Below are 23,234 nucleotides of genomic sequence, written 5' to 3' on the forward strand. Positions count from 1 at the left end.
TTGCCTATCTATGTTAACACAACGTTTAAGTAAGAGATAAATAAAGTATATGAAGCAAGTGTCTTGTTCTGTATGTTGTAAGGGGAAAACCCAGAGAAAGTGCACATTCATGTTCGAAGCTGCGTGAAGAGATGGAACATACATACACACACGTCTCACACACACACACACACACACACACACACACACACACACACACACACACACACACACACACACACACACACACATATATATATATTCAAACATGCACGAATAACATTATAGCGGAATCATAACAGGGACAATTGTATCTTCACAATCAAGCCTCTAAAATCATAAAAGGCACCGCGTGTTCTGCATGTGCTTTCGTGATATTAATACATCCGAAAGCACTCGAGGGCACCATGGCTGTTACATTAAGGGTATTCTTGATAGGTCTTTTTAGCACTAGATGAAAGACTTGCCATTAAATTGCAAATGACCCCTAACTTGTGTTAATAATGAGCTCGAGCATTAAAGGAAAATAGATTAGGGACAACATACTGATACATTTAAAGGTCAGTGGAAAGTCAGGCACAATGCATGAAGGCCAATATTTCCTGGACAGGTTTATCTGCTTACAGTTTATAGCGTATGCTGTGTAACTATTGCACTTTTTTCTCCATGTGCTGCCACTGATAAGAAGGCTGGACGGAGAGATACATGAGGTCTAACACACAGACGCGAATCACCATCAAAAACACTGTCTGTGCAAGGTGTCTATCACATAAGTTCATGTTATCATGCTGAAACATGTAGCAATGCGATTCAAACTATAGTTAATAAAGTAGATATTTGAGCACAGTTTTGAGATACTTTATATGACACATATTACTTGTTTTTAGCGAACTTATTACCTCAAAGTATACTGTATTTGCGTGTTTAGGGTCGTTTGTTCACAAGAAACGCTTTGGAGTTATTACAACCATCCTCCCTGTTTGGAGCATTTTACGTCTGCTTTGTTGACGTCTTGCACGGACTCTTTTACGCCTCCGCCTTCCCAGCATGCACTGCGAGGTCTGCAGTATATTAATGACAAAGAAAAAAGGGCTGAAGAGAAACAACAACAGGGTGGGATCTGAGGCTCAAACCCTGGCGATAGCACTGACATTACAAGAACCTCTGTGCTGACAACAAGGTAAAGTCTTCCTCTAATTTCTGTCTTGAAACGACACGACTCAGTGTTTTATTTTATGTAATGACTCTGCGTCTAGACAACGTTAAGTGGCTGTCAGCTAACATCTGGCTTTTCCTAGCAGGCTAACGCTAGCTAATGTTAACGCTACTGTTAGCTTATTACCTATGTGTTATAACAGTGTTAACGCTAGTTAGCTGTCAAACTGTAGGGTTTATTTATGGAGTCCAAATATAACTGTTGACAATATATAACGAATATAAGGACCTCATTATTTGTTCACCTATTACACTGCAGTTTAAAGTTAACTATACATGTTAAGCTCATAACAACGAATACAAATATGTCAGGATAACTTAGTCTTAGAAAAAAAACAGGTATATTTAAATACAACTTGAATTAAGCCTCATTCCTGCATGTTTTGTATGTCTCCATTGAGCCCATAACGTATTGCGACATCATGAGTAAGGTTCCTTGAGCTCTACCCTTACCATGTAAACACACCACGTCACGTGACCTGCCACATGGGGTTTACCTAGAACTGTTTACCTTGTTAAACTACAGTTATTTGAACTTGAAAGTTATATAACATAATCCAAATAATCTAGCTAAAACATTTAGTAAACTCCAATAATTCAGTTTAAATAAATATATGTTCCCAATTACATTTACAGTTTTGAAGATGAGTCCCTATCATTATAACAAATTCAGTAGACATGCTGCCAATAAGTAACACAACTTTGCAGTATTGAATAATGACATTTGTGGGTTTTTTCTGTTTTTTTATTAGATTTTTATTCTGAAATATCGATGTACGTATTGGCCTCAAAACACGTACAAGTTGGTCTGTAGTTGACTCCTTGGAAGTGCATTATATGACCATTATTTTATTTGTCACCTGCAAAACATAAAGGCGCAAATAAGCTACAAACAACAGCTGGTGGATGCATTCATTGAATAACAGATGCAGTGTTTCCCCATCAAATGAAGCGGAAGTCAAACACATGTGTCTCTTCACAGTGCTACGTCATGTGCCTGAGGCGATGAGAGTGGAAAGCGCCACCTGAAAGGATTTTACACAGCTTGAAAGTTCGTGGAGAGAGGGGTGGGGGGGCCCAGGCAGACCGTGGACGGGGAAGGGGAAGAGCTCAGCGGGGGCCAATGCAGCAGCAGCACCGACAGCCTGAGCTGGTGGAAGGAAGCCTTCCCGTGTTCGTGTTCCCCACTGAGCTCATCTTCTACGCAGATGACCAGACGTCTCACAAGCAGGTGCTCACCCTCTACAACCCCTATGAGTTTGCGCTCAAATTTAAAGGTGAGCGAAACACAATCCATGTGGGCTCTCCATGTATGCTGGACTATGTTTTATATACAGACAAGGTGGATCATCTGTGTATTATCTTCTTTTTATCAGTGCTGTGCACAGCGCCAAACAAATACACTGTGGTGGATTCCACCGGAGCTGTCAGGCCACAGTGTTGTGTGGACATGTGAGTTCATTTTTTTGTGCACAAAAATGTCTATCTTTCATGAATATGCAAATGAATTAAATTCTATTTAGTCACAAACTGATTCAAAATACAACCATGAGATATCATGAAGATATGTGAAATGGGACACCATTATAATAAATCTAAAGCTTAGCTAAGCAGACAGTATTTATGATGATATATATTACTACACATCTATAACTGGAGGGACTTCATGTACCTCCCGCTCCAGGACACCCTGTCCTCACTGTGCAGCTCCTTCAGCGACAGGCTGCTGCACCCCCGCTGTCTCACGGAGAGATACCGCAGGTCCTTCCTTCCTGCAGCGGTCAGACTATACAACCAGCACAGCCCCTAGAAGACCCCACACACACACACACACACACACACACACACACACACACACACACACACACACACACACACACACACACACACACACACACACACACACACACACACAAAATAACACCCCTTGCTGTTAAATACCAACCAACTATGTGCAATATATATATATATATATATATATATTCCGTTAATAACTGTGTAATATACACCTGGCTGCTAAATCCTAAGAACTGTCACAGGATGTGTATTTTGAAAATTATGTAACTTTTTTTATTTTTTATTATATCATAACTTAGTACTTTAATGAATGTAACATATGTAACATGAAGCTGTCATCTGGCTCTTTTTCTCCTATAACTATGTCAATTTCCCCTCTATGGGACTAATAAACGTATTCTGATTCTGAAACAATTACAAGCTAAAAAAACAAATACCGACTCCCGACCACTAAATGGTCCCAAATCATTAATTGAATCAGTGTAACATTGGTTTGAAATAGCTAAGATATAATAAACACGGACAAATTACAAGAGGAAATATTGGTACAAATGAAATGCACCTCTCTAAAAGGAATGTCATCTATGAGCTGGTTTTTCCGTGTTGATTACTATCCGTGTTTTCATGTTTTCTGTCCACACAGAGTAATCCGACACAGAGATGTGCGTCCATGCCATTACGGCGTGTACGACAAGTTCCGGCTGCAGGTGTCGGAGCAGAGTCAGCGGAAAGCCCTGGGTCGCAAAGAGGTGACGGCCACGCTGCGTGCCTCCGCCTCTCAGGAGCCGCCCAGCCCCCGGCCCCAAGATGACGAACGCAGGATCAAAGAACTGGCAGACAGCGAGTTCTTTGAACAGACTGTTTTACATACAGGTAGGACTGAGAGCTGTTGCTGTGATTTCACCACTAGATGGAGCCAAATGCCTTCAACTCAAACTCAAATACATTATCACCATTCACTGGACATTAAACGTTACATGTTTCATCTACAATTTTAAAACCTCTATTGGTCTCGTTAACAAAATAAGACAATAATGGCAAACTGTCTGCAATCATTTTCACATTGGGTCTAGCTATGTTACTTTCAAGTCAAATGATGGCATGAATGCACGAAGTACAACACCTTTTTAATCTACAAACTTTTGGTTAAATCCATCTCATGAATGAATTGTCTAAATGTTCCTTTAACCATGCCGCGTAAGTGATGTATCTCATCGCAGTGTTTACGTATGTGTACATGCACTTCGCTCTGCATTTGCCAATCGGCGGGTACCTCTCAGCAATAAGATGACTGTGTGTTTGTTATCCTGGCTCCAAAATGGTGGATTAAAATCACCACTGATATCAGGGCTGCTGAGAGTATACACATCTTCTATGCAGACTCAATACCCATCTGGTTTAACTGCACACTAGCCAGTAAAACCTACTCAAAAAGAAGATTGAGGGTTAGCACTTAGAATGGTGTTACGAGTTTGTACCTCCATGGTTTATTGCCCTTTGGATCAAAGCGTTGGTTAAATCAAGTGAATGTGTGTGTGCCCGACAGAGAGCCGTCCTGCTGCTGGAGGCCCCAGTCTGCTGACGGTGCTGCTGGGGCTGGTGTGTATGGTCGCCCTGATGCTCCCCACCCTGGGGGAGCAAGAATCTACTGTGCCTCTCTACCTCCACTTAAGTGTTAACAAGAAACTTGTAGCTGCTTACGTTCTCGGTAAGAAAAATACACGCAATCAGACAGGAAATCACATTGAAAGCGTACGTGCTGGAGTAAAAGATATATCCTGCTGCTCTTTTTTTAAATGATATTTTAGGTCTTCTTACGATGGTCATCCTTCGCACATGATGCGCAGCGAGCTGAGAGGAGGGAAATGATCTAAAGACGAGAAGAACGTCCCCACACAGGAGGCACTGCTACGCTTCAATGAGTACGGCTGACCGCAGAGGGACGCAATACTTATTCACCCCGGCCCCTGAAAAAACTTTTTTTAGTATACTCGTTTTTAAAAGCCGCTTATTTGTGTTAATACATAAACTGATGCTGAGTTGCGGAGACCCTCGGTGAAAGGAGGGCCCGTGAAGAAACATGAGGGCCATTCAAAGTGTTTGTATTGCCATTATGTAACAGAGTATGGTTAACTGTGTGAAGGACTCGACATGCAGACATGTGTATATAAAGCCATTAAAATTTTGTTATGGTATTTTTCTGTAACCATCATTATATGGATGTTTTAAAGCTTCTTTTTTTAATGTAGACTAAATGCAGTTATTTGCATGTGTTGATACTTGATTCAGATGAGTTGTTTATTTTATTTCCAGCAGATACTTTTACATGTAAACAAAAGGAACATCTTTTGAAGGCAGTGGCTTGTCTCAATACATCAGTGCTCCAAACATGAAATAAAGTCTCAGTACAGCTGTCTGGTAGAACACTAGGTTATTCTCTAGCCTTAATACGTTGGGTCAGAAGGGCGTGGAGCCCAACACTTGATAATGATGCCTCAGTTTTCTATTGATCATGGTTTCTGATCTCCCTTTGGTATTTTATCAGGTTTAAACATTTTATTTGGTTCCAGACTAGTAAATAAGGTTTAGGGATATCCTGCTGTGGCCATGGTTACGTTTTAGTGCTCCTGACAAGAAAAACAGCTTCACAAACTCATAAAGAAATAATTTATTTATTCCTGATGTTCACTACGATTGCAATCACAAAAGACAAGCATAGGCGAGTTGTCAGCCGGCTTGGCAGATTATTACAGTTTTTCCATTGCAGTCACACAGTATCAAATTTGCTAGATTCATGCGCTTAACACTTCATAAGATGAGAAAATAAATCATCTCGACAGCAGGGCAAACCGACTGCTTTTTCTTTTTCGTACAAAGAAAAAAAGAAAATTAAACCAAATCTTTAAATTAAAAAAAGGGGCACACTTCCATAATATGATTTACAATCACTTCCTTTTGTACATACACAGGGGATATGGTCACTGGAATCGGGACATTTGAAAGCAGTACAGTATACTGTTTTCTTGGATATTTTTCTTATAAGAAAGTTTGACGTCTATCCCGCTCACACACACAAACACACACATACTGACAGGGTGGGGCATTCTGCTCAAAGTGATTTTAACAAATATAACCACAGCAGGAACAGCAGTCACCATGTGACGGTGTGATGTTTACTTTTTATGGGAATATGAAACCTCACAAAATTCATAGACAGGAATATTTCCCCAGCAGAACATCTCTACACTCTGCTTATATACAGACATCCTGACAAAAACACAGGAACCCTTAGTGTTGCACACAAAGACGCAGCAAGTCTTGGGATTGGGTCATATATAAAAAAAGAAAACACCACAGTTCATAGCCCGTATGATAAATCTGCTGAAAACACAACTCTTCCAGAGGAAATCTCCGTAGGTGTACCCCAGGAGTAGTTTAAGTTCCTTTACAAAGAGAACTCTTCGCTGCTGAAGACCTGTGCCCACATTCACCTCACAGCCAAACTTAAAACTACATCTGACGGGATATTATGTACATAATTACAAGCCATAGCAGGGAAACAATAAGTTAAATATTTTTCTTACAAAATAACAGGACTGTACATACAAAAAAAGCCTGCTGACAGAGGGTTTCCAGCACGAAAAGGGGAAATGTACACATCCAAATAGTCGTTCTCTTTAGTCCAGTGCTCGAGCATTAGTAATGAACACTCACTATGAAGCCGAGCACCATCCATATCCTCTACTAGCAGCTGGTGCTCCAGTTTCTTCAGACGTTTTCTTAGTTTCACACTAAAAAAAACTCACCCATGGCTTTTTGCTTCCTTAAATCAAACACACCCTCCGAACTGTAGCCATGAGAACAGCCGCTCAGTAACAAACATGGAGAAAATCCACCAAATCTAAGCGATGATAAGATGGAGGGTCTGAAAAGGAGGCGTGTTCCCTGGAGAGATGCTTTTTGGCGCCAGTCTTTTAGAATATATATTTAAACTGTCTCTTCAAATCCCATGCTCACTTTGGCGACAAATCCTGGAGGGAAGCGAACGGCGAGTTGCTGGACGAGGAGGGCGACACTCCCTCCATTTTGCCCGGGGAGTCTGAGGAGGAGCCCACGCTGCTCAGGCTGCCGTCCAGCATGTCGGGACAGTGACTGGAGGAAGGAAAGCGTTTGTTAAGACTGCTGTCATATGATATCAGAGGCCGCGGCAAACATTTGCTTTATCTTTTTCAGAGTCCCACAAAGCTATACTTTTACTAATGCCTCACCCGCTCGGTACCAGTAACTATGACCAAGTCAAATCAGGATGATGATTTAATCCCCAGGCTACACAGTCATTCACTTTTTACAGGAGCTTTATTTTACCCCTGGTTTAAGTTATCTGTTCTTCAAGTCACAAATTCAGCAGAGAAAGATTATCTTGCAACGCCGAGAAGGGGAATCTGTGCAATCATTACCCGGCTTTCCCAATTAATAAATATATTCAAGCAGCTTGATCATACATGTGGATTTTGTCGCTTTATGAACTCCCTACAAAAAACAAACATGTTGGTTCTAACCAGCTGATTGCGCCCATTTGGTTGGTCAGTGAATTTGTATTAATTTATTTTTTACCCATGAAACAACTTTTTGTGAGTGAAGCTGGCATATTGCAGGAGTATACTTTCACTTTGGGCCAGGAGAGCTGATGGAAATCTTACTTTTTATTTTTTACATTAAACCTGCATTAATCTAATTTAAAACATGTAGTCAAAGTCCAAAAATCAAAAGTCCTTAATTATACTATTAAAAAGCCAATTTAGTAATATGTTTTGTCCAAGCAAGACATTGTATGACTGTATGACTGCTATTTAAAGTAGATGCATAATACAACTTTTGTTCAGTTAAAATGTTAATAGAGTGGCGAAGTCCCTCCCCTCTCGGGGGAGCTCCATGGGACCTTATTTCGGAAAAAGTATGTATTGAAGTCAATGGAGAGAGAAAGATTATCTTTCGATCCCGTTTGAATTGTGCCACAAATTACACATGGGATGTTTGTCAATTTAAAAGATAATTTTGCAAGTAAAAAAAAAAATGTGTCGTAAAACTGAAGTAACACTTTTTTTTTGTGAAACCGCTCAATGAACTACATCTCTGGTCTCGCATACATCACCAACACCAAGATGGCCGCCACGTTAGCACATTTCACCTCTTTCTTTCAGAATGAAACGAAAAGTATTAAAAGAGGTGAAAATCACTCAAAGTCTGGCCATGTTGAGAACTGTACATACACACAAGGGGAGTTAGTCGGTTCCGTAAGAGCCAGCATGCGGGACCGGGATTACAAGGTTTCGGTGAGTAACACGAGTGTAATGTGTAACGTTAATGACATCAATTACGCGACTCGCATTTGTAGTCTTTCTAGTTGCGTATTTTTCATAGTCTTATATTTCAACAGTTTTACGACAAACTGACTTTTTTTGACATGGAAATGATTTTTTAAGATTGACAAACATCATATGTGTAATTCGTGGCACAATTCAAATGGGATCGAAAGATAATCTTTCTCTCTCCATTGACTTCAATACATAAGTGAGACTTCGCCTCTATAATGATAGTGTATTGCTCAACTATTAGAACCACAGAATGTAGCAAATGAACATCTAAGAAAGTTGACCCACCATTTCGTTTTTTTACAGATGATCAACCACACGTAACATTTCTTCCCTTTGCTTCATTTACCTAAACATCAATATGTTGGCTGAATCCTCATCTACACAATGAGCTTTTTAAAACACCTTTCTATGACACCTGTTGGTGATCCACAAAGCCTTACCAGGAGCTGAGCTCGGACAGGTTGGAGACCTCTGAGGACAGCATGGTGGTGGTGCCCTGGAAGAGCCTCTTAGGCTGACTCTCCGTCTCCATCTCACCTGCAGAGGAAAGGGACGCTGACGTTTAGAAATCTACAAACAAAGACTGTGCTTGCTCTAAAAAAGAGAACTTAACTGCAATCATGATCAGAAAAAATAATAATAATGCTCAGTTCAATTACCCGAAAGTCAGTGCAGTCTCTAGTAGTTTCATTTTATAATAATTAACATGCTGGATGTAATTTTTTGGCTGAGAAACAAAAAAAATTGCTACCTCACCTTTGCGTTTCATTGGTCCAAGTATGCTGGCTCTGATGCAGTTGATCGGACTTTGACTCCGTCGACTGAGAATCACAAAAAATACTTTTTTAACCAAGAATCTTTTGAAATAGAGGCAGAATCAGTGGCAATACAAATGCATCTGTAATTCAGATTAAATGGTTATTGTTAAGTTAATGGGAAGAGTTGTTTTTTTCTACCAAGACTTGCAAAAGGAACCTCATTTTTACAGGAGTCAGGTATTGCTGGAGTAGTCTTGCTGTTCGCTGAGATACGAATCAAAAACCTCTTTATTAAAAGACTCAAAGACTTGTTGCTCACCTGAAGCGTCGCGTTGGGCTCGGTACGGGGCTGGGCGTCAAGCCATTGCTGCTCACAAGGATTTGTAGTGAAGGAGAGAAACACTGCTGCTTGGACGAAGGCAACATAGAAGACGGACAAGAGACAAGATAAAAACAGATTAACGGCCTGATCATTGATCCTACTGTGTGTGTACATTTAGTAAAGTTATGTGTGAAATTAAGGTCAAAATTAACTAAGTACATCAAGATAACCTTTTGATTAAATCAAGCATGTATAACCATTTCCTCCAAAACAATTATGCAGCAAAAACACAATGTATTGGATACAAATAAGCATTTCTAGAACACAAATAACATATGTGGTTTACAATAAAGAAGAAGCCAACTGAACAGAAACAAAAAAATCTCTCCTGGAAGACGGTTTTTTCAGCTAAATAAATTGCATCCTGCCACACAGATTTCCATTCAATAATCTGATTGCGAGCCGTTAGTAAAATCAGGTTACAGCAAACCACTGAAATGCTCTAACTGCTCCCTTCATCTGGCTGTTCACTGTAGTCAGGTGATGTGCATGTCAACATACAGGAGGTCAGACGTACCTTCTTTCCTATCCCTCTGGTCGGGGACGGAGCGGGGGACACAGGCACAAAGTCGACGCGCTTAGGAGACGAAGACGCTGACTTCTCCAAATCGTTGTCACTCTAAGAAAACCGGATTATTAAAAACACATTGGTGGCCATGTCATCTTACATCACATCTTTACAGCTCTATGTAGAGAAACTCTCAAATAAGTGTGGGAGTATTATACTACCGACTCAGTCTGACCTTGAAAGACTGGTGGCCCTGATAACTCCCTTGTTTTCACCGTTAATCTAGCATGTTTGTACGTGTCCACTCTACGGAGATAGAGAGGCCAGAACTGGCCCAGGGCCAAAACATGCAGTGGGAAGGCAAAACAGAGCCCACTTCCAAGGATTCAAAGCAAACAAAACATATCTCATAACACTCGAGAAGCTGTAATGAAGTCTTTCTTTACCAGACTGAGGCTTTCTTCCCAGGATTGGCTGATTTGCATGGCGGCTTGAACCTCCCTGTGTGTACAAAAACAGAAGATGAGGAATAAATTGAAACATGTTGGTTTAAACTACAACAGAGCAATAATTCAAACAACTCTCTTTATCTTCAAATTATTACAGCTTACCGCTCATGTGCAGTTTCTCTGTTCATCACATCTATGCCTTCCTCCTTCAAAAAGGTACACAGTGATAATGATTAGAAAGTATTTTTCTGAATTATACACGCAACAACTAGACATTGTGCATTTGGTCCAACTCTGGATCAACCTGAGGGTGCGTTCACACCTGCCTTGTATAGTCCGGTTGATTCGAACCCTGGTGCGTTTAGCCGCTTGGTGCGGTTCATTTGGGTCGGTGTGAACGCAGTCCGAGACCTCTTAAGTGAACTAAACAACCGGACTCTGGTCCGCTAAAATAGGTGGTCTCGGAGCGCTTGCTTGTGAACTCTGGAGCGGTTCATTGCTGGTGTGAACGCAGTCCGCACCAAAACTTAGGAAGCGCAGTATTTACGTGTCACAAGAACGCGGATATCTTCAAAAATCTTTAGCGAAAGAGTCTTTCAAGACATCCGCGGTTGTTTAGTTAAAGAGTAAAGCAGAATTAAGTGTTGAACAGTGTCGTGTAAAGTAAACATTCTCCGTCAGCTACATAAAAGTAAGAACACCTGTCGTCGGTGAAACGCCCCTCCTCTGCAGAACATCTCTCATGGATAATGCTGCACATTATCCCGCTTATTACACGGCCACATTCTCAACAAAGTAACGACATGACTCCCAATATTAATTGAAATGCTTTTGTGGATTTAGAAAATGATTTTATTGATTTAAAAAATAGTTGTATGTATTTAAATTGACATGCATCCGCTAAGAAAAATAGTCCGTTGTTACTGTTTGAACTAACGTAGCAACGGCAGGAACTGCTTCGATAGAGTTTTTGAGGAGCCTTTTGATTACAGATTTGAAAAAATCGTTGCTTGCTTTAAAAGTAGCACAATTCATTATGTCAAACCTTGGGAAGTATCTAGATATCCCTGCCCTAATGCCAAAGTAACTGGCAACTGAATATGTGTCGCCGTCTGACCTATGCCTGGACCGCTGCGTAAAAAGGAGGGTTTCTGCCCGTTACTTCTCCGCTGTTTTCTTGTCGCTCTTGTCTTGTCAGTTAGTTTCAGCCAAACTGTATACAGCTAAATCGAACGGACTTCTTTGTGCAGATGTGAGCGTCCTTAACAACGGTCAATAAATCCTTGACAGCGGTCTGCCTGTTCTGGATTAAAAACGTGTCACGTGTTTTGAATTGACCAATCAGAATCGAGTATTCAACAAAGCCATGTAATAATGTTTTTTAACGGTCGTTGTCTGATTATATAAATCATATGCGCGGGCCGCTAGTGTCTGTTGATCTCCAGACTAACAGCAGCATGAGAATAACCTGCCGAAAGTGCCGATGCTCCATGGCGGAGGCTCCGCTAGAAATTGCCGGGATTTGCGTTTGTACCCCCTTAATGTCTGACCAATGGTTGAACAGCATTTCCGAACACATAACTTGTGTTTAAAGTTTATAGTCCGTTTGAGTTTTGCTGGTGTGAACACAAACCGAACCTTCTGAAAAATGAAACAATGTAACAAACTGTCGTCTGGTGCGCACCATAGAGCGGACTATTAGGTGTGAATGCACCCTTAATCTCATTTTAAAATCTCAACTTTTTTTTGTAATAAAAAATATATAAATGTAGCCAATGGATTTCATTAAATTGTTTATTTTCTCTGTTGGAGTCCTATACTACCAAATGATCATCTCTTTAAGATCGATGGCCCTGTGGACTCCAATATATTGACTCTAGCATGTTTTTTAGACACCATCAATCCCTATGGCTTGAGAGAGAGACAGTGGTCTGACATGCCCTTTCCCCCCCCCCCCCCCAATATGAAAAAAACAGTTAGTGTTCTTACTTGTTTTATCTGGTGAAGTCTGGTGCTGGGGACCCGAATAGGCGATGAAGGGACCTGCAAAGAAGGATGCATGTGAAGAAGAGAACATTGACTACACAATAATTGAGACACAAATAACTTTGGTGAAACTGTGTTTAATATTTTAAATGTATTGTACCATGTTGGGCCTGTTGACCACTGTAGTGCTATTTCTCCGGCTGCGCAGGACCTCTCTCTGGAACACTTGGGAGTTATCACTGAAATGACAAATTCACAGAACAACCATGTGTCATGTGTGTACTTCCCATGAGGTCACTCAAATGTAGTTACTACAATGGGGATAAAGACATTCACTGACATATTTTAAAGTAAAGTAGTGCAACTATGTAATGTTGTAGAAACCTTAAGACATTTATCATGGGTGCACTGTTGGATCGTCTCAAGTGCCCCTCGGTCTGAGCTAACGACGATGTGATTTCCAGATCCAGCTCCATCTTCTCTTGTGCCAGGACTCCTGAATTGTTCATTTTGCTAGCTACCGTTGCCCGCCACCAATTCATGAACTTAAAATGGCTAACAAGCTCAGTGGCGTTACATGGTTGCTTTCCAAACTTCTTCTCTTTTTTTACCTTTACGTGTTTTTAGGAAACATAATCTTTAAGGCTAAATGAGCGAACGAGACAAACTAAAGTAAATATGTAGTTACACCACTGTAATCGGCAAGGCCCTGTAGTCGGTATAACTCCGTTGTTAAACAAATTAACCCTGGCTAATTATCCTAACAACTCTATCTCAACAATCCTATAAATCACAACTATATAGTCAGCCAAAACTGGCCTGTTCTAACGTTGGCTGTAACGTTATGGCCAGTCACCAACTTTCCTGATCGATGGTTAGCATGCCATGGTTACATACCGCACAATGCCCAGTAACTGCTAGCTGCCGACCCGTTGCTCTGCTGGTGCAGGGCGGCCGTGGTTGTCGACTGAAACGCTGCTATGCTAACCTAGCACTGCATGTTAGCGCGTTCAATTAGCTACCATTAGCCAAACCGTACAGCAGCTTACTTGGGAGTGCAACAAATGCCTCTAACGTTTATGACGTTAATTCAACGAGTTGCTGTTAAATACTGAACGAGTTAAAGAGTTTAACGTTTCTTCTCAGTAATATGAGCCAGTGTTATGCTCCGCTCCTCGCTAACTAGTTTCGGCAACAGCTTTAAGCCCAGCTACCTAGCATGCTAGGCTATCTAGCCACGTTCGTATTAACGCCGATACCCACAACACCATGTCCACAGTGAGGCCTTTATCAACATCGCACTAACTAACTGTTTCTGCCCCTCAGCCTGATAGCTTCTCCGGCTCAAAGAAGCACATTAAACCATGGCGTCTGCACATGTAACTGGCTCTATAACTTTGTTTTTCGGTTCTGCAGGGCGCCTCCAGGGATGAAGCAGAAGATCCCAGATGATCACACAGGAGCTAGGTTAGCTGCTAGCAGCAAACTTCACGCCTCTTTTAACGTTAGCAGCCCTGTCCAATGAAACCGCTGCATTTGCCGGTATGCTCAGGCGGGATGTGGTGACCTGCATCATATGGAACTCTTACATGATAAACTCCAGCTGCATTATCAGAAATTACATTTTCATTTAATCTGAGGTCCATGATTTAGCTGCATAAAAAAATGGCAGTTTGAGTTTCACGTGATGTCGTGAAACGTTTGCTTGCAAGGATAGGAGGCCATGTGCTTTTAACAAAGTGATGGAGGTATGAATGGTCTTGCAGATTTAGTGTTTTGATGGGTAATTTTGGCTAATAACAGCAGAAAATCACACCACTTGTCATACGACCAGCTTATTAAATAATTACTATAATGCCAATTTAGGAAGTACTCTTCAATCGTTTATAATGTCTCAACTGACAATTCCAGTGTTATCAATAAACGTGTGAGAACAATATACTTTACAATGAGCCTTTGTAAAAAATACCTTTAGCAGGTATTATTTAGTCCACGGTCAGCACTTTCTTACTAAAATTCTTTCAGCACTTCCAGACATAGGGAATACTAATGTATCACTTTTTTGGGAGAAATTCATTTATCTTACCTGTATTATCTTTCCATTAACCAGTATTTTCACAATCAATTAGCCAGAAATTATTTTCTAAACAGAGAATTTGGTGTTATACTGTAAACACACTTTGTAGTAAAATGTAATTCAATCACAGGAGGGGTGAGAACATTTAATGGCTGGTATGCTGGTATGCAACATTCCGTTGACACTGGTTTACAATGATGGTACCATTGCTTGTGAACATCTTATAAAGTAGAAATGTAAAACCAAAAAACTGTCAGAAAAATACAGATTACGTGTTTCAAACATGATTGTTACAAGTATCAGTCGAACATTTACACATTTTTAAACTGTTAATTTTTTTCCAGCAATAGAAAGATCTCTATCTGAACAATGCAGCATGCATCCAAATTAATTTTATGTGACAAAAATGATATAAAAATATATCATTAACACTCATAAATCAAGAAGATATTACATCTTCAGCATATCCAAGTGTTTATTCGGGACAGCAGCCAACATTTGTGTTACTTTTCTGCAATTACCTAAATCTTATCACACACACCACAGTAACATAAAGATGTAAGTTGTCCCACTTTACATACAATGTGAGATCCTCCTAACGACTGCCAATAAAATGTTTTTGATAGTTCATGGTAAAAGAAGAATTACATTAAAAGCTATATTAATTTTCATAGAAGGTTGTCAAATGTTGTATATCTTGATATGGCACAACACTTGGTATTTTGTACTTAAAGCTAGCAGCATTGCTCAAAATAAATTACAATTGATTTAACAAAATAATGAAATCAGTATGGGGGCATAAGGGCATTATTCTAATTTCAAGTGTTGCTGGGCTCCATGCCGTTTGACCCAGACATTGCTCGATCTAAAAGGAAAAAGATTATCTCTAAAGTTGCGTCAAATGTGCGTGTGTGTGGCGACTAAAACAGGCCATGCTTCTCTCAGGATTATCACTTTAGCAGTGTATCCTCAGGGACCCTGAGCAGGCTGAATATATTTTATGACACAAATATGAAGAATTAAAATATAAAATGGACAGCAAAAGGATAAGATATAACCATACATTTAAAATTGTGACAAAGTGCTCTTCATGCCTTGTACTTCTCCTTCCCTGATTCACTAATGACGCAGATATGCTGAAACAGAAAAAAGGATTGATTAGTGTTGCAGCAATTTATTGATGCAAGGTCAGACCGGGATAACAAACATGTGCATAACACCTGGTACATAGCTGTAGTCTTAACGAATGGATTAAGATCCGGTACTTTCCCAACACATAGAGGTACCAGGCAGGGCTACTATCTCCTCTCGTCTTTGTGTTAGCCATTGAGCCGCTGGCTTGCAGTTTGGAGAGACATTTCATAAATTAAGTCTGTAGCCAAACAATAGTGTTTTCATCCCAACCTGAGATATCAGTCCCTAATTGAAAGGCTAAGATCCACTCAAGTAAATCTGAAGCTATGCCTCTGGGTAGTCTTATGGCACTTTTCCACAAACCCGGCCCGCTTTTTTTTGCATTTCCACTGGGGGTAATTCCGGCACAGGGCTACCTTTTCACCTTTTTTCTGGCCCTCCAAAATCGAGGTTCTTACCGGGCCAACAACCGGGCTGAATATGCTAAACTAGTGACGTAAACACTCGACTGCTGATTGGTCAGATCAAACCCGGCCCGCTTAAACAGTGCTCATAAGTATTCTACATGCCAAATCTGTCCAGTTCTATCAAATCTGGCAGCCTTACTTACATTTCCTCAGCTACTATTGTTAAAGAAACCTCCTGAAGACCTGTAATCATAAGCCATGACAAACATTTAAGTGATTCTCCTGTAACCCCCATGTATGTCTGGAAACTGAGCTGTTTATTTGTTTTGGTTTTGCTTTGTAATTGTGCATTTGTCATGAATCTGCTCTGTCATTATTGAGCTCGTAGAAATTAAGAAAAATCAATATTGTTTTAAAAAAAAATCACCTGACACCAACTGTTTGCCCAGACTCTTATAAGCAGATAACATGACATACTTTCTTTATCCATCTTGAATACTTACATTTAGATCTCTAAAGTACTCGTTGTAGTCTAGTGCGTATCCAACCACGAATTTGTCAGGCACCTCGAATCCTACAACTGAAAGAAACAGGCAAATAAAACAGTTACTTGGTGTTGCAATACACCAACAACTCTGAAATAGTGGTATCCTATATTATTATTAGTATCTTCATCGTGTAACATACAGTACATAATATTAACTATACATTTCACAAGTAGTCTAAAATAGGTGTAAACTCACAGTCCGGTCGGTAGCCAATACTTCTTGGTGTTCTCTTCACCAACAAACTGGGGGGAGAAACAAAGTTGCTCATAGTTATAAAACTTCATAAATAACAGCCTTTTGGTAAAGAATCCAAAAATCCAGATCTTACAGTCTTAAAAGAGATCAAATTACCTTGCTACTTTAACCATTTTTGGTTTGTACTGTTTGAGGAGTTCCAATAACGTCTTCATTGTCTTCCCTGTGTCGATAATGTCCTGGAAACACAGCACGAGAGAAGCTAATGTTAGCAGTCTTGGAATAGAAAGCGGTTTCATTTACTGTATAAGAAAATGTCCGTACGTACCTCCACAATCAAGACGTTCTATGAAAAAAGAAAAAGAACGAAATGATTATATTAATATCATAATATTAATGAAAACAGTGGACTGGATGTATTTTATCTTAGCATGCAGATAAACACGAGACGTTAATAATCACAGTTATCCTTTTTTATAATCCAACTTGTTCAGAATTTGTAATTAGTGAATGCGTATCATTTCATTTATTCATTATGAAAATCATGGATACATCAACTAAGGTAAGTTATGTGATGCAAAACAAGATACAATTAATAAACGTTAATTTAACTTTTATATTATTAATATCAAAATCCAGTGTCCACTCATTTTCTATTTTGTCTTATTTGACAAAGACTTCCTTCCCTCCCGTTGAATAATAGTTATTTGAAGAACTTGTTTACAAGAGAAGTTTTTTATTTTTTTGCATTATTCTTCAAGTAAAACAAAGTCTTACAGTGGTGTCGATTAAATCAACGTATCCATTAGTTGACAAAATCATATGCGTGTAGGTTTTAAAAAAATCTTTAGCTCAAGTCAGCTCGAATATCTTTTCATTTTGCGTATTTGGGTTGCGTCTTATTTTCTTCCTACCCCCCTTGTAAATCAGCCTGTGTAAAATTCAAGGTATTTGTTCAAGCTGAATGTTACCACTACCAGGTTGTTGTTCTTCTATTCATGGCAGAACTACATAACATATAACATGTCAAGGACAGATCTCGAATCAACAAAGATTGTTTATTCATAGTCATGCTGCCCTTCATACTTCTTACCTTGCCTGTCAGTGAAGACAGGTCATCTCCACCGATGACTTTGATTTCACCTGTCGACTGGTCATTCTGTGAGGATAAGAATAAAGATGACATGTTTCAGACTTCACATTTTAAGTTGTACAGCTGGAGAAGTTATATCAATGAACAAAAAGGTTAATTACAAATAAAAACTACATTTGTGGCATTCTACGTCTGTTGTTTATAAGCAGTGTTTCTAACCAAAACAAATTATGTGTATTCCTATGTTTCTTTTCATTCACCGAGTGGAAACAAATGACATAAAAAAAGGCTTGGCAGAGTAGGAAAAAGTAGTTGTATCACTAAAACAAAATGCAGTTGGAAATAACTTATTGACGAACATTAAGCATGCGACTAATTGTCACTCAAGTTGTTGCTCCACTGATGAGACATTAGATCAGTGCGGACCATGAGGCAGCTTTTCCCCAATTGAAGCTTGTTTTTACACCATTCAAGATTTGAACTGGCTCTAATGCCAGATTGTCTGGAAGTTGAATTCAAACTATACTTGGATATAAACCTTGTATTGAAACCTAGCACATGTGCCGATTGCATTTCCTCATAAATTGAATTACAAAACCAAATGTTGACTCTTAAAATCGTGCCTTGTTTACATGCAGTTGGGAACACAAAGTATTTCCTACCTTTGCCAGCACATTGTTGCACCACTGACTTCAGTGAAAATGCATGAAACCAATCTTAGTGAATCGCCCACATGTCCATTCATGTGAATGGACAAACAAGGATGCACATGTATGTACACACAAGGATGCACATGTATGTACATGTGCATCCTTGTGTGCACACAGGAGATACTTATACATTGCGAAAAAGCATGTAAACGTTTTTCTTCCAAATAGAGTAAGTCAACAACTCTAGAGGATTCCCTTTGAGCATTGGCATTTTAAAATCATGTAAAGCAAATCAACTATAGTAAAAGGTATCTGCTTTTATAAAAAGTGCAGTATGTCTTAGGTGATGTAAAAAGAAAGAAAGACAGAAACTGATGTATTACACAGTAGCTCTTGAGGCGAATGAAGTCCACTGTCATTGGGATGGAGCGGTCACTGTTCCTGTTCAGTGCCTTGATGTAGTCCAGCAGGTCTGCAAAGAATTTGTAACCACCTTTGAGCACACAGAGGGCCACAATGTGGTGCCCCCCCATCTCCTTCATAATCTCTCTGGCCAGTCTCTCTGTCCTGTGGTCACGTGGGACAGGGGAAGAGGGAAAGAGAGGGAGAGGAGAGTCAGCTCAGTTTTCTGCTACAGTCAGCAGTAGTTCCTATTTCCTTTTTGCTTGTGTCAGCAGGCAAAGCTTTAATTTCTAAAGCATTGCCAAGTAAAGCAAACCCGGAGAGCCGGATAATGGAAATCACCACAACAACAAAAAAGGTTATATGCCGTACTAAATAGCAAATTTGTCAATGAAACAAGAAAAACAGGAAGTACAAGATTAACAGATATGTTTTTGAGACATTTAAAAACACTTACAAATATCGGTAGTGTCGGCACTTTGACCCACCAGTTACTGAACACCTTGGAATCCCACAGGGTCTTTGTTTGGGCACACTAATCTTTTAGTTGAACCCAACAATGTATCACATTTTCTCTATCCTGCAAGAAAGTGCTAGAAAAGTGACACCCCCACCTGTCCAAAATGAGTCCATGGGGGATGTAGACCCTGTCCAGGTCTTCGGCGTAATGCTTTGGTATGCAGAACAAGTCCAGGTCATACCCCTGCTCATCATCGCTGATCTGAAATAAAACACGACACAAAGGGGTTTAAAAAAGAAAATCTCAGGGGTATTACCTAACATTCATCTGATACAGGGTAGTACGGGGGGAATGGGATGAAGAGGTCAACGCAGGGCTACTTTCCCATCCACAGCCAACGTAGATTTGATTGCCTCTAGAGCCGCATACTCTGAAAACAATACGTTATTTGTACAGTTTAGCAAGCAACAGTCAGTGGTTGTAAATACATACCACAGTAGATTCTCAAACTGCCTGCTACTTGAACCCAGACAACATAACTGATATCATGTGACAGCTGGGAAGCTGGTGTAGAGCCTGAGGTTATGTGGGAGTGATGTGAGTAACTGTAACAGCACCCAGGAATCAGAGTTTTCTCCCAAGACAACACATTCTTATTGCTAAACTAAACACTAGATTGCAAAGACTTGTGGTTGAACCAGAACAAAGCATTTCCCCTCATGCCCACCAAAATGAAAAAAACATGTCCATCTGTTGGGCTTCACCCTTTCAATGCAAAATAATAATCACTGATACTGAGCAGATGTCCTCACAGTAACACGGTCTGAAGGAGGGGTTTACACTGTTGGACGTTAACCCGCCATTATCTTTATAAATCAACAAACATGGCTGTTGTTAGCACTCACATCAGTCATGCTAGCCGGTTATGAAAGACTACGCGCAAAAAGGGCAGGCGAAGGAAGGTAGGCCCCAGGAAAAGGATTGGACACGTGTAACATTCTGCAACAGCCAGAGAAACCAGATTTTTTACAATTTATATTCAAATCCTTTGTTTATTGATTCACTGTCAGGATCGTTAAGAATATTTTAACATACACATCCCAATGAAAGAGTAAGAGTTCAAAAAGGTTGACCTTGTGGTTTGTGTGAACAAAGAGCATGTTAGGCAACACTTCACTCTGCAACTGTATCTGAAATATGACACAGGATCTTCTACTATCTTTTGTTGGGCAAACTTTGCAACTAGCTTGACCATAGTGTCAGCAAGTCTTCATAACAACAAAACACTGATTTCAAAATGTGGTCAGTGAAGTTATCTACAAAAAGATTTACAAATAATTCACACAGACTACGGAGGTCCTAACATGGGCTGTATCATACAACACAATCGCCTTCATACATAGAAACACCATTAAATTAACCTTTCCAGTTTCTTTAGAGAAACAAAACAACCACTGTACCAAAAAGCTCTCTACTATCATATTATATTGTCACTCAACGTTTTTCGTATTTCTAATGAATGTTTAACAACATTTGCATAAGTCTATACTAATCATTATGCATATCAATGTGCTAAATTCTTGTTTATATGCATTTTATTAATTAATATAACTAATAATTTCTGTTATCCCTTATTGTCTTGCACTATTTTAGATTCTCATTTTGTTTGACCTTGCATGATATATTTGTATTCTCTAATAGATGTATGACCATTTTTTGTGAAAAATGCAAAAAGTAATGCAATATATTAAATACATGGTTTATACCTGTAATTACTGTGGTTCCATTTCTTCTGATTACCTCATTTGGGCGTGCACATTTGCCACGCGCAAACCTACCTCTTATAGATTTGGAAAGGTTGGCATGTATGTAGATATGATATGATACAGACCCTAAATGCGTTACAACTGTAGACACTGAATATAGTTAAAGTAATGTTTTGACATCTTTCCAAAGACAATCAGCTTTATTGTATGTCCATTACACACATAACATAAACCTACTTTAAACAGTTTATTACCTATTCTTTAAGACACAGCCTATTGAAGAAGCGCGCTTAAACACGCCCCCTTACTTGCAGCTCGTGTTTTTATGCTTTTTCGCTGCTGTTATGTACAATCTTGTAATACACTAACTAATAACCCTGCAATGTGCTGTCAGGCACAGAAACCCGTACATTAGGTTTGAATATGTCCATCCTTAAGCGTCTCCTGCGTCATGTCGGAAAGCGTGCGGAGCGCATGTTTGTTTCCATGGCCGCAGGCCACCCTACACATAGGAAACACTGCAGCTGTGTGTCTGACAAAACATGGTGAGCATACAACACACAAAGACAGGTTATTTACCACGAATATTCAACAGCAGGTGTAGCATATTTGTCAAACGCAGTGTCGCTCGGGTACAGTGTGTTGTTCCAGTGGGCACTCAGAGGTAATCTACGACCAGCTTCTAATTTCATTCTGCTGCTGGGAGCACTTACCACAACACAGGGGCTGGATGTCGCCATGTCCGTGTCGGTCCCTGTCGTTCGGTTTGAACTAAGTCTTCCGTGGTCTTCAAATTCAGGAGAGATAAATGTATTGTGTTTTCGCGGGAGTCCTCACCCTTATGACAGCACACACATGGAGTTTGGCTAGTGCTACAGGAGGCTGCTTTCTATTTCCGGTGTGTGGGCCCGTAGCTCTACTGTAGCTCGGCTGCTGTGTGGAATGATGACGCAGGAGCACCGCGGACCAATCAAATGCGCAGTAACGGAAAAGCCCCGCCCGGCTGTGAGGGCACAAACTGCCAAGTTCTGGTTCTCAACTACAGTATAGATAGTAAGAATATAAAACTCATTGTCATTGTCTCTGAACATAAGTGGATAAGGCAGTGTGTACCTCATAAGCATGACCTTTGACTGCTGAATAAAACTGTACTGTACAATTTACATTTTCAAGGGAAAATGCGCATCATGTATCATGTTAATTATGCGAGACTGTAGCCACTAGGTCACGAGGGTCACTTATTTCCTCACATTTTGGAGGACCTTGTTACTAAGAATATTCCATGGAGAAAAGCTTTACATTTCCTCACAAATACTATATAAAAAATGAAATTAAAGAGGTTTCGTTTCAAGTTTTACACTGTAATGCATTTTCTCAAGTAACTTAATAGAAAAACTGCTTTTTGCTATACAGCCTGAAACTGTGCCCCTTTTTCTGGCATTCTCAGTATATACAAATAATACAAAACATGAAAAGATATTTCAAATCATTATTTTGATTGTATTATTGACATTGTGTACAAATATATAATTATTTTATGAACACGTTATATTTGGAATCATCGCCTATGACATATTTCGGGGATAAGGCACAATTAAATCATCGATCTTTTATTCTAGCCAAATGCTATACATGTGTAATTGATAGGAGAAGGCTTCTTTATTTTTTTTAACAAATATTTTAAACTGTACATTCAGTATAAGTAAGTAAGTATTAGACCTTGTAGCAATCAAAAGCTTATGAAAGGGCACGTGTTGCCTTTAAAGTATGTATGTTTACTTCACAATTACTAATAGTGCTTTCAATACCTCCTTATTTTTAAAGACCTGGCTACAGCTCTGCCTATGGGTCATGTTAACTTTCTAAAATTCTATAGTAATGTTATTCAGAGACATCTACCTTTTGCCATCAGAGGGCAACCACACTAGTATTACTGTTAGAGTAAGCTGTGTACCAATGCAAGGCAGAAATGAAACAGAGGAGCTACTCTCAGTTCTGAAACATTAAACTTATTTCAGGTTTTAATATAAGATCTTATAACTTGGACCTAATG

General features: G+C 39.7%; 3 protein-coding genes and 2 non-coding genes across 6 annotated transcripts; 1 reads left to right on the forward strand and 4 right to left on the reverse strand.

Annotated features, from left to right (window-relative positions):
* The first annotated feature begins 813 nt into the window (after positions 1-813).
* Positions 814-5,206, forward strand: mospd1 (motile sperm domain containing 1). Its single transcript, XM_034092587.2, has 6 exons — positions 814-1,159; positions 2,177-2,471; positions 2,571-2,646; positions 3,635-3,864; positions 4,538-4,699; positions 4,800-5,206. The coding sequence occupies exons 2-6, from the start codon at positions 2,318-2,320 to the stop codon at positions 4,829-4,831; spliced, it is 654 nt and encodes a 217-aa protein (XP_033948478.1). The 5' UTR covers positions 814-1,159; positions 2,177-2,317; the 3' UTR covers positions 4,832-5,206.
* A 435-nt stretch (positions 5,207-5,641) lies between these two features.
* Positions 5,642-14,102, reverse strand: pabir2 (PABIR family member 2). Of its 2 annotated transcripts, none has more exons than XM_071204663.1 (10): positions 12,834-14,102; positions 12,610-12,688; positions 12,453-12,506; positions 10,626-10,669; positions 10,461-10,515; positions 10,024-10,125; positions 9,444-9,529; positions 9,118-9,187; positions 8,807-8,898; positions 5,642-7,143 (listed from the first exon to the last, which is right to left on the reverse strand). In XM_071204663.1, exons 1-10 carry the CDS (start codon positions 12,989-12,991, stop codon positions 7,005-7,007), a joined length of 879 nt encoding a protein of 292 aa, XP_071060764.1. In that variant the 5' UTR covers positions 12,992-14,102; the 3' UTR covers positions 5,642-7,004. The 2 variants fall into 2 exon arrangements, with proteins under 2 accessions (XP_071060764.1, XP_071060765.1); XM_071204664.1 differs by having other exon boundaries at positions 13,347-14,099.
* LOC117454502 (small nucleolar RNA U109) lies at positions 10,214-10,367 on the reverse strand. Its single transcript, XR_004553007.1, has one exon. It is a non-coding gene; the product is annotated as a small nucleolar RNA U109 (small nucleolar RNA).
* LOC117454503 (small nucleolar RNA U109) lies at positions 12,265-12,405 on the reverse strand. The gene has a single exon (XR_004553008.1). It is a non-coding gene; the product is annotated as a small nucleolar RNA U109 (small nucleolar RNA).
* Positions 14,103-14,656: 554 nt separating the features above from the next.
* hprt1 (hypoxanthine phosphoribosyltransferase 1) lies at positions 14,657-22,123 on the reverse strand. Its single transcript, XM_034092838.2, has 9 exons — positions 21,895-22,123; positions 19,570-19,676; positions 18,937-19,120; positions 17,904-17,969; positions 17,139-17,156; positions 16,967-17,049; positions 16,811-16,857; positions 16,571-16,647; positions 14,657-15,662 (listed from the first exon to the last, which is right to left on the reverse strand). Exons 1-9 carry the CDS (start codon positions 21,919-21,921, stop codon positions 15,615-15,617), a joined length of 657 nt encoding a protein of 218 aa, XP_033948729.1. The 5' UTR covers positions 21,922-22,123; the 3' UTR covers positions 14,657-15,614.
* Positions 22,124-23,234: the final 1,111 nt, after the last annotated feature.

The sequence above is a fragment of the Pseudochaenichthys georgianus genome, chromosome 10, assembly GCF_902827115.2.
Source record: "Pseudochaenichthys georgianus chromosome 10, fPseGeo1.2, whole genome shotgun sequence".
Lineage (NCBI taxonomy): Eukaryota > Metazoa > Chordata > Actinopteri > Perciformes > Channichthyidae > Pseudochaenichthys > Pseudochaenichthys georgianus.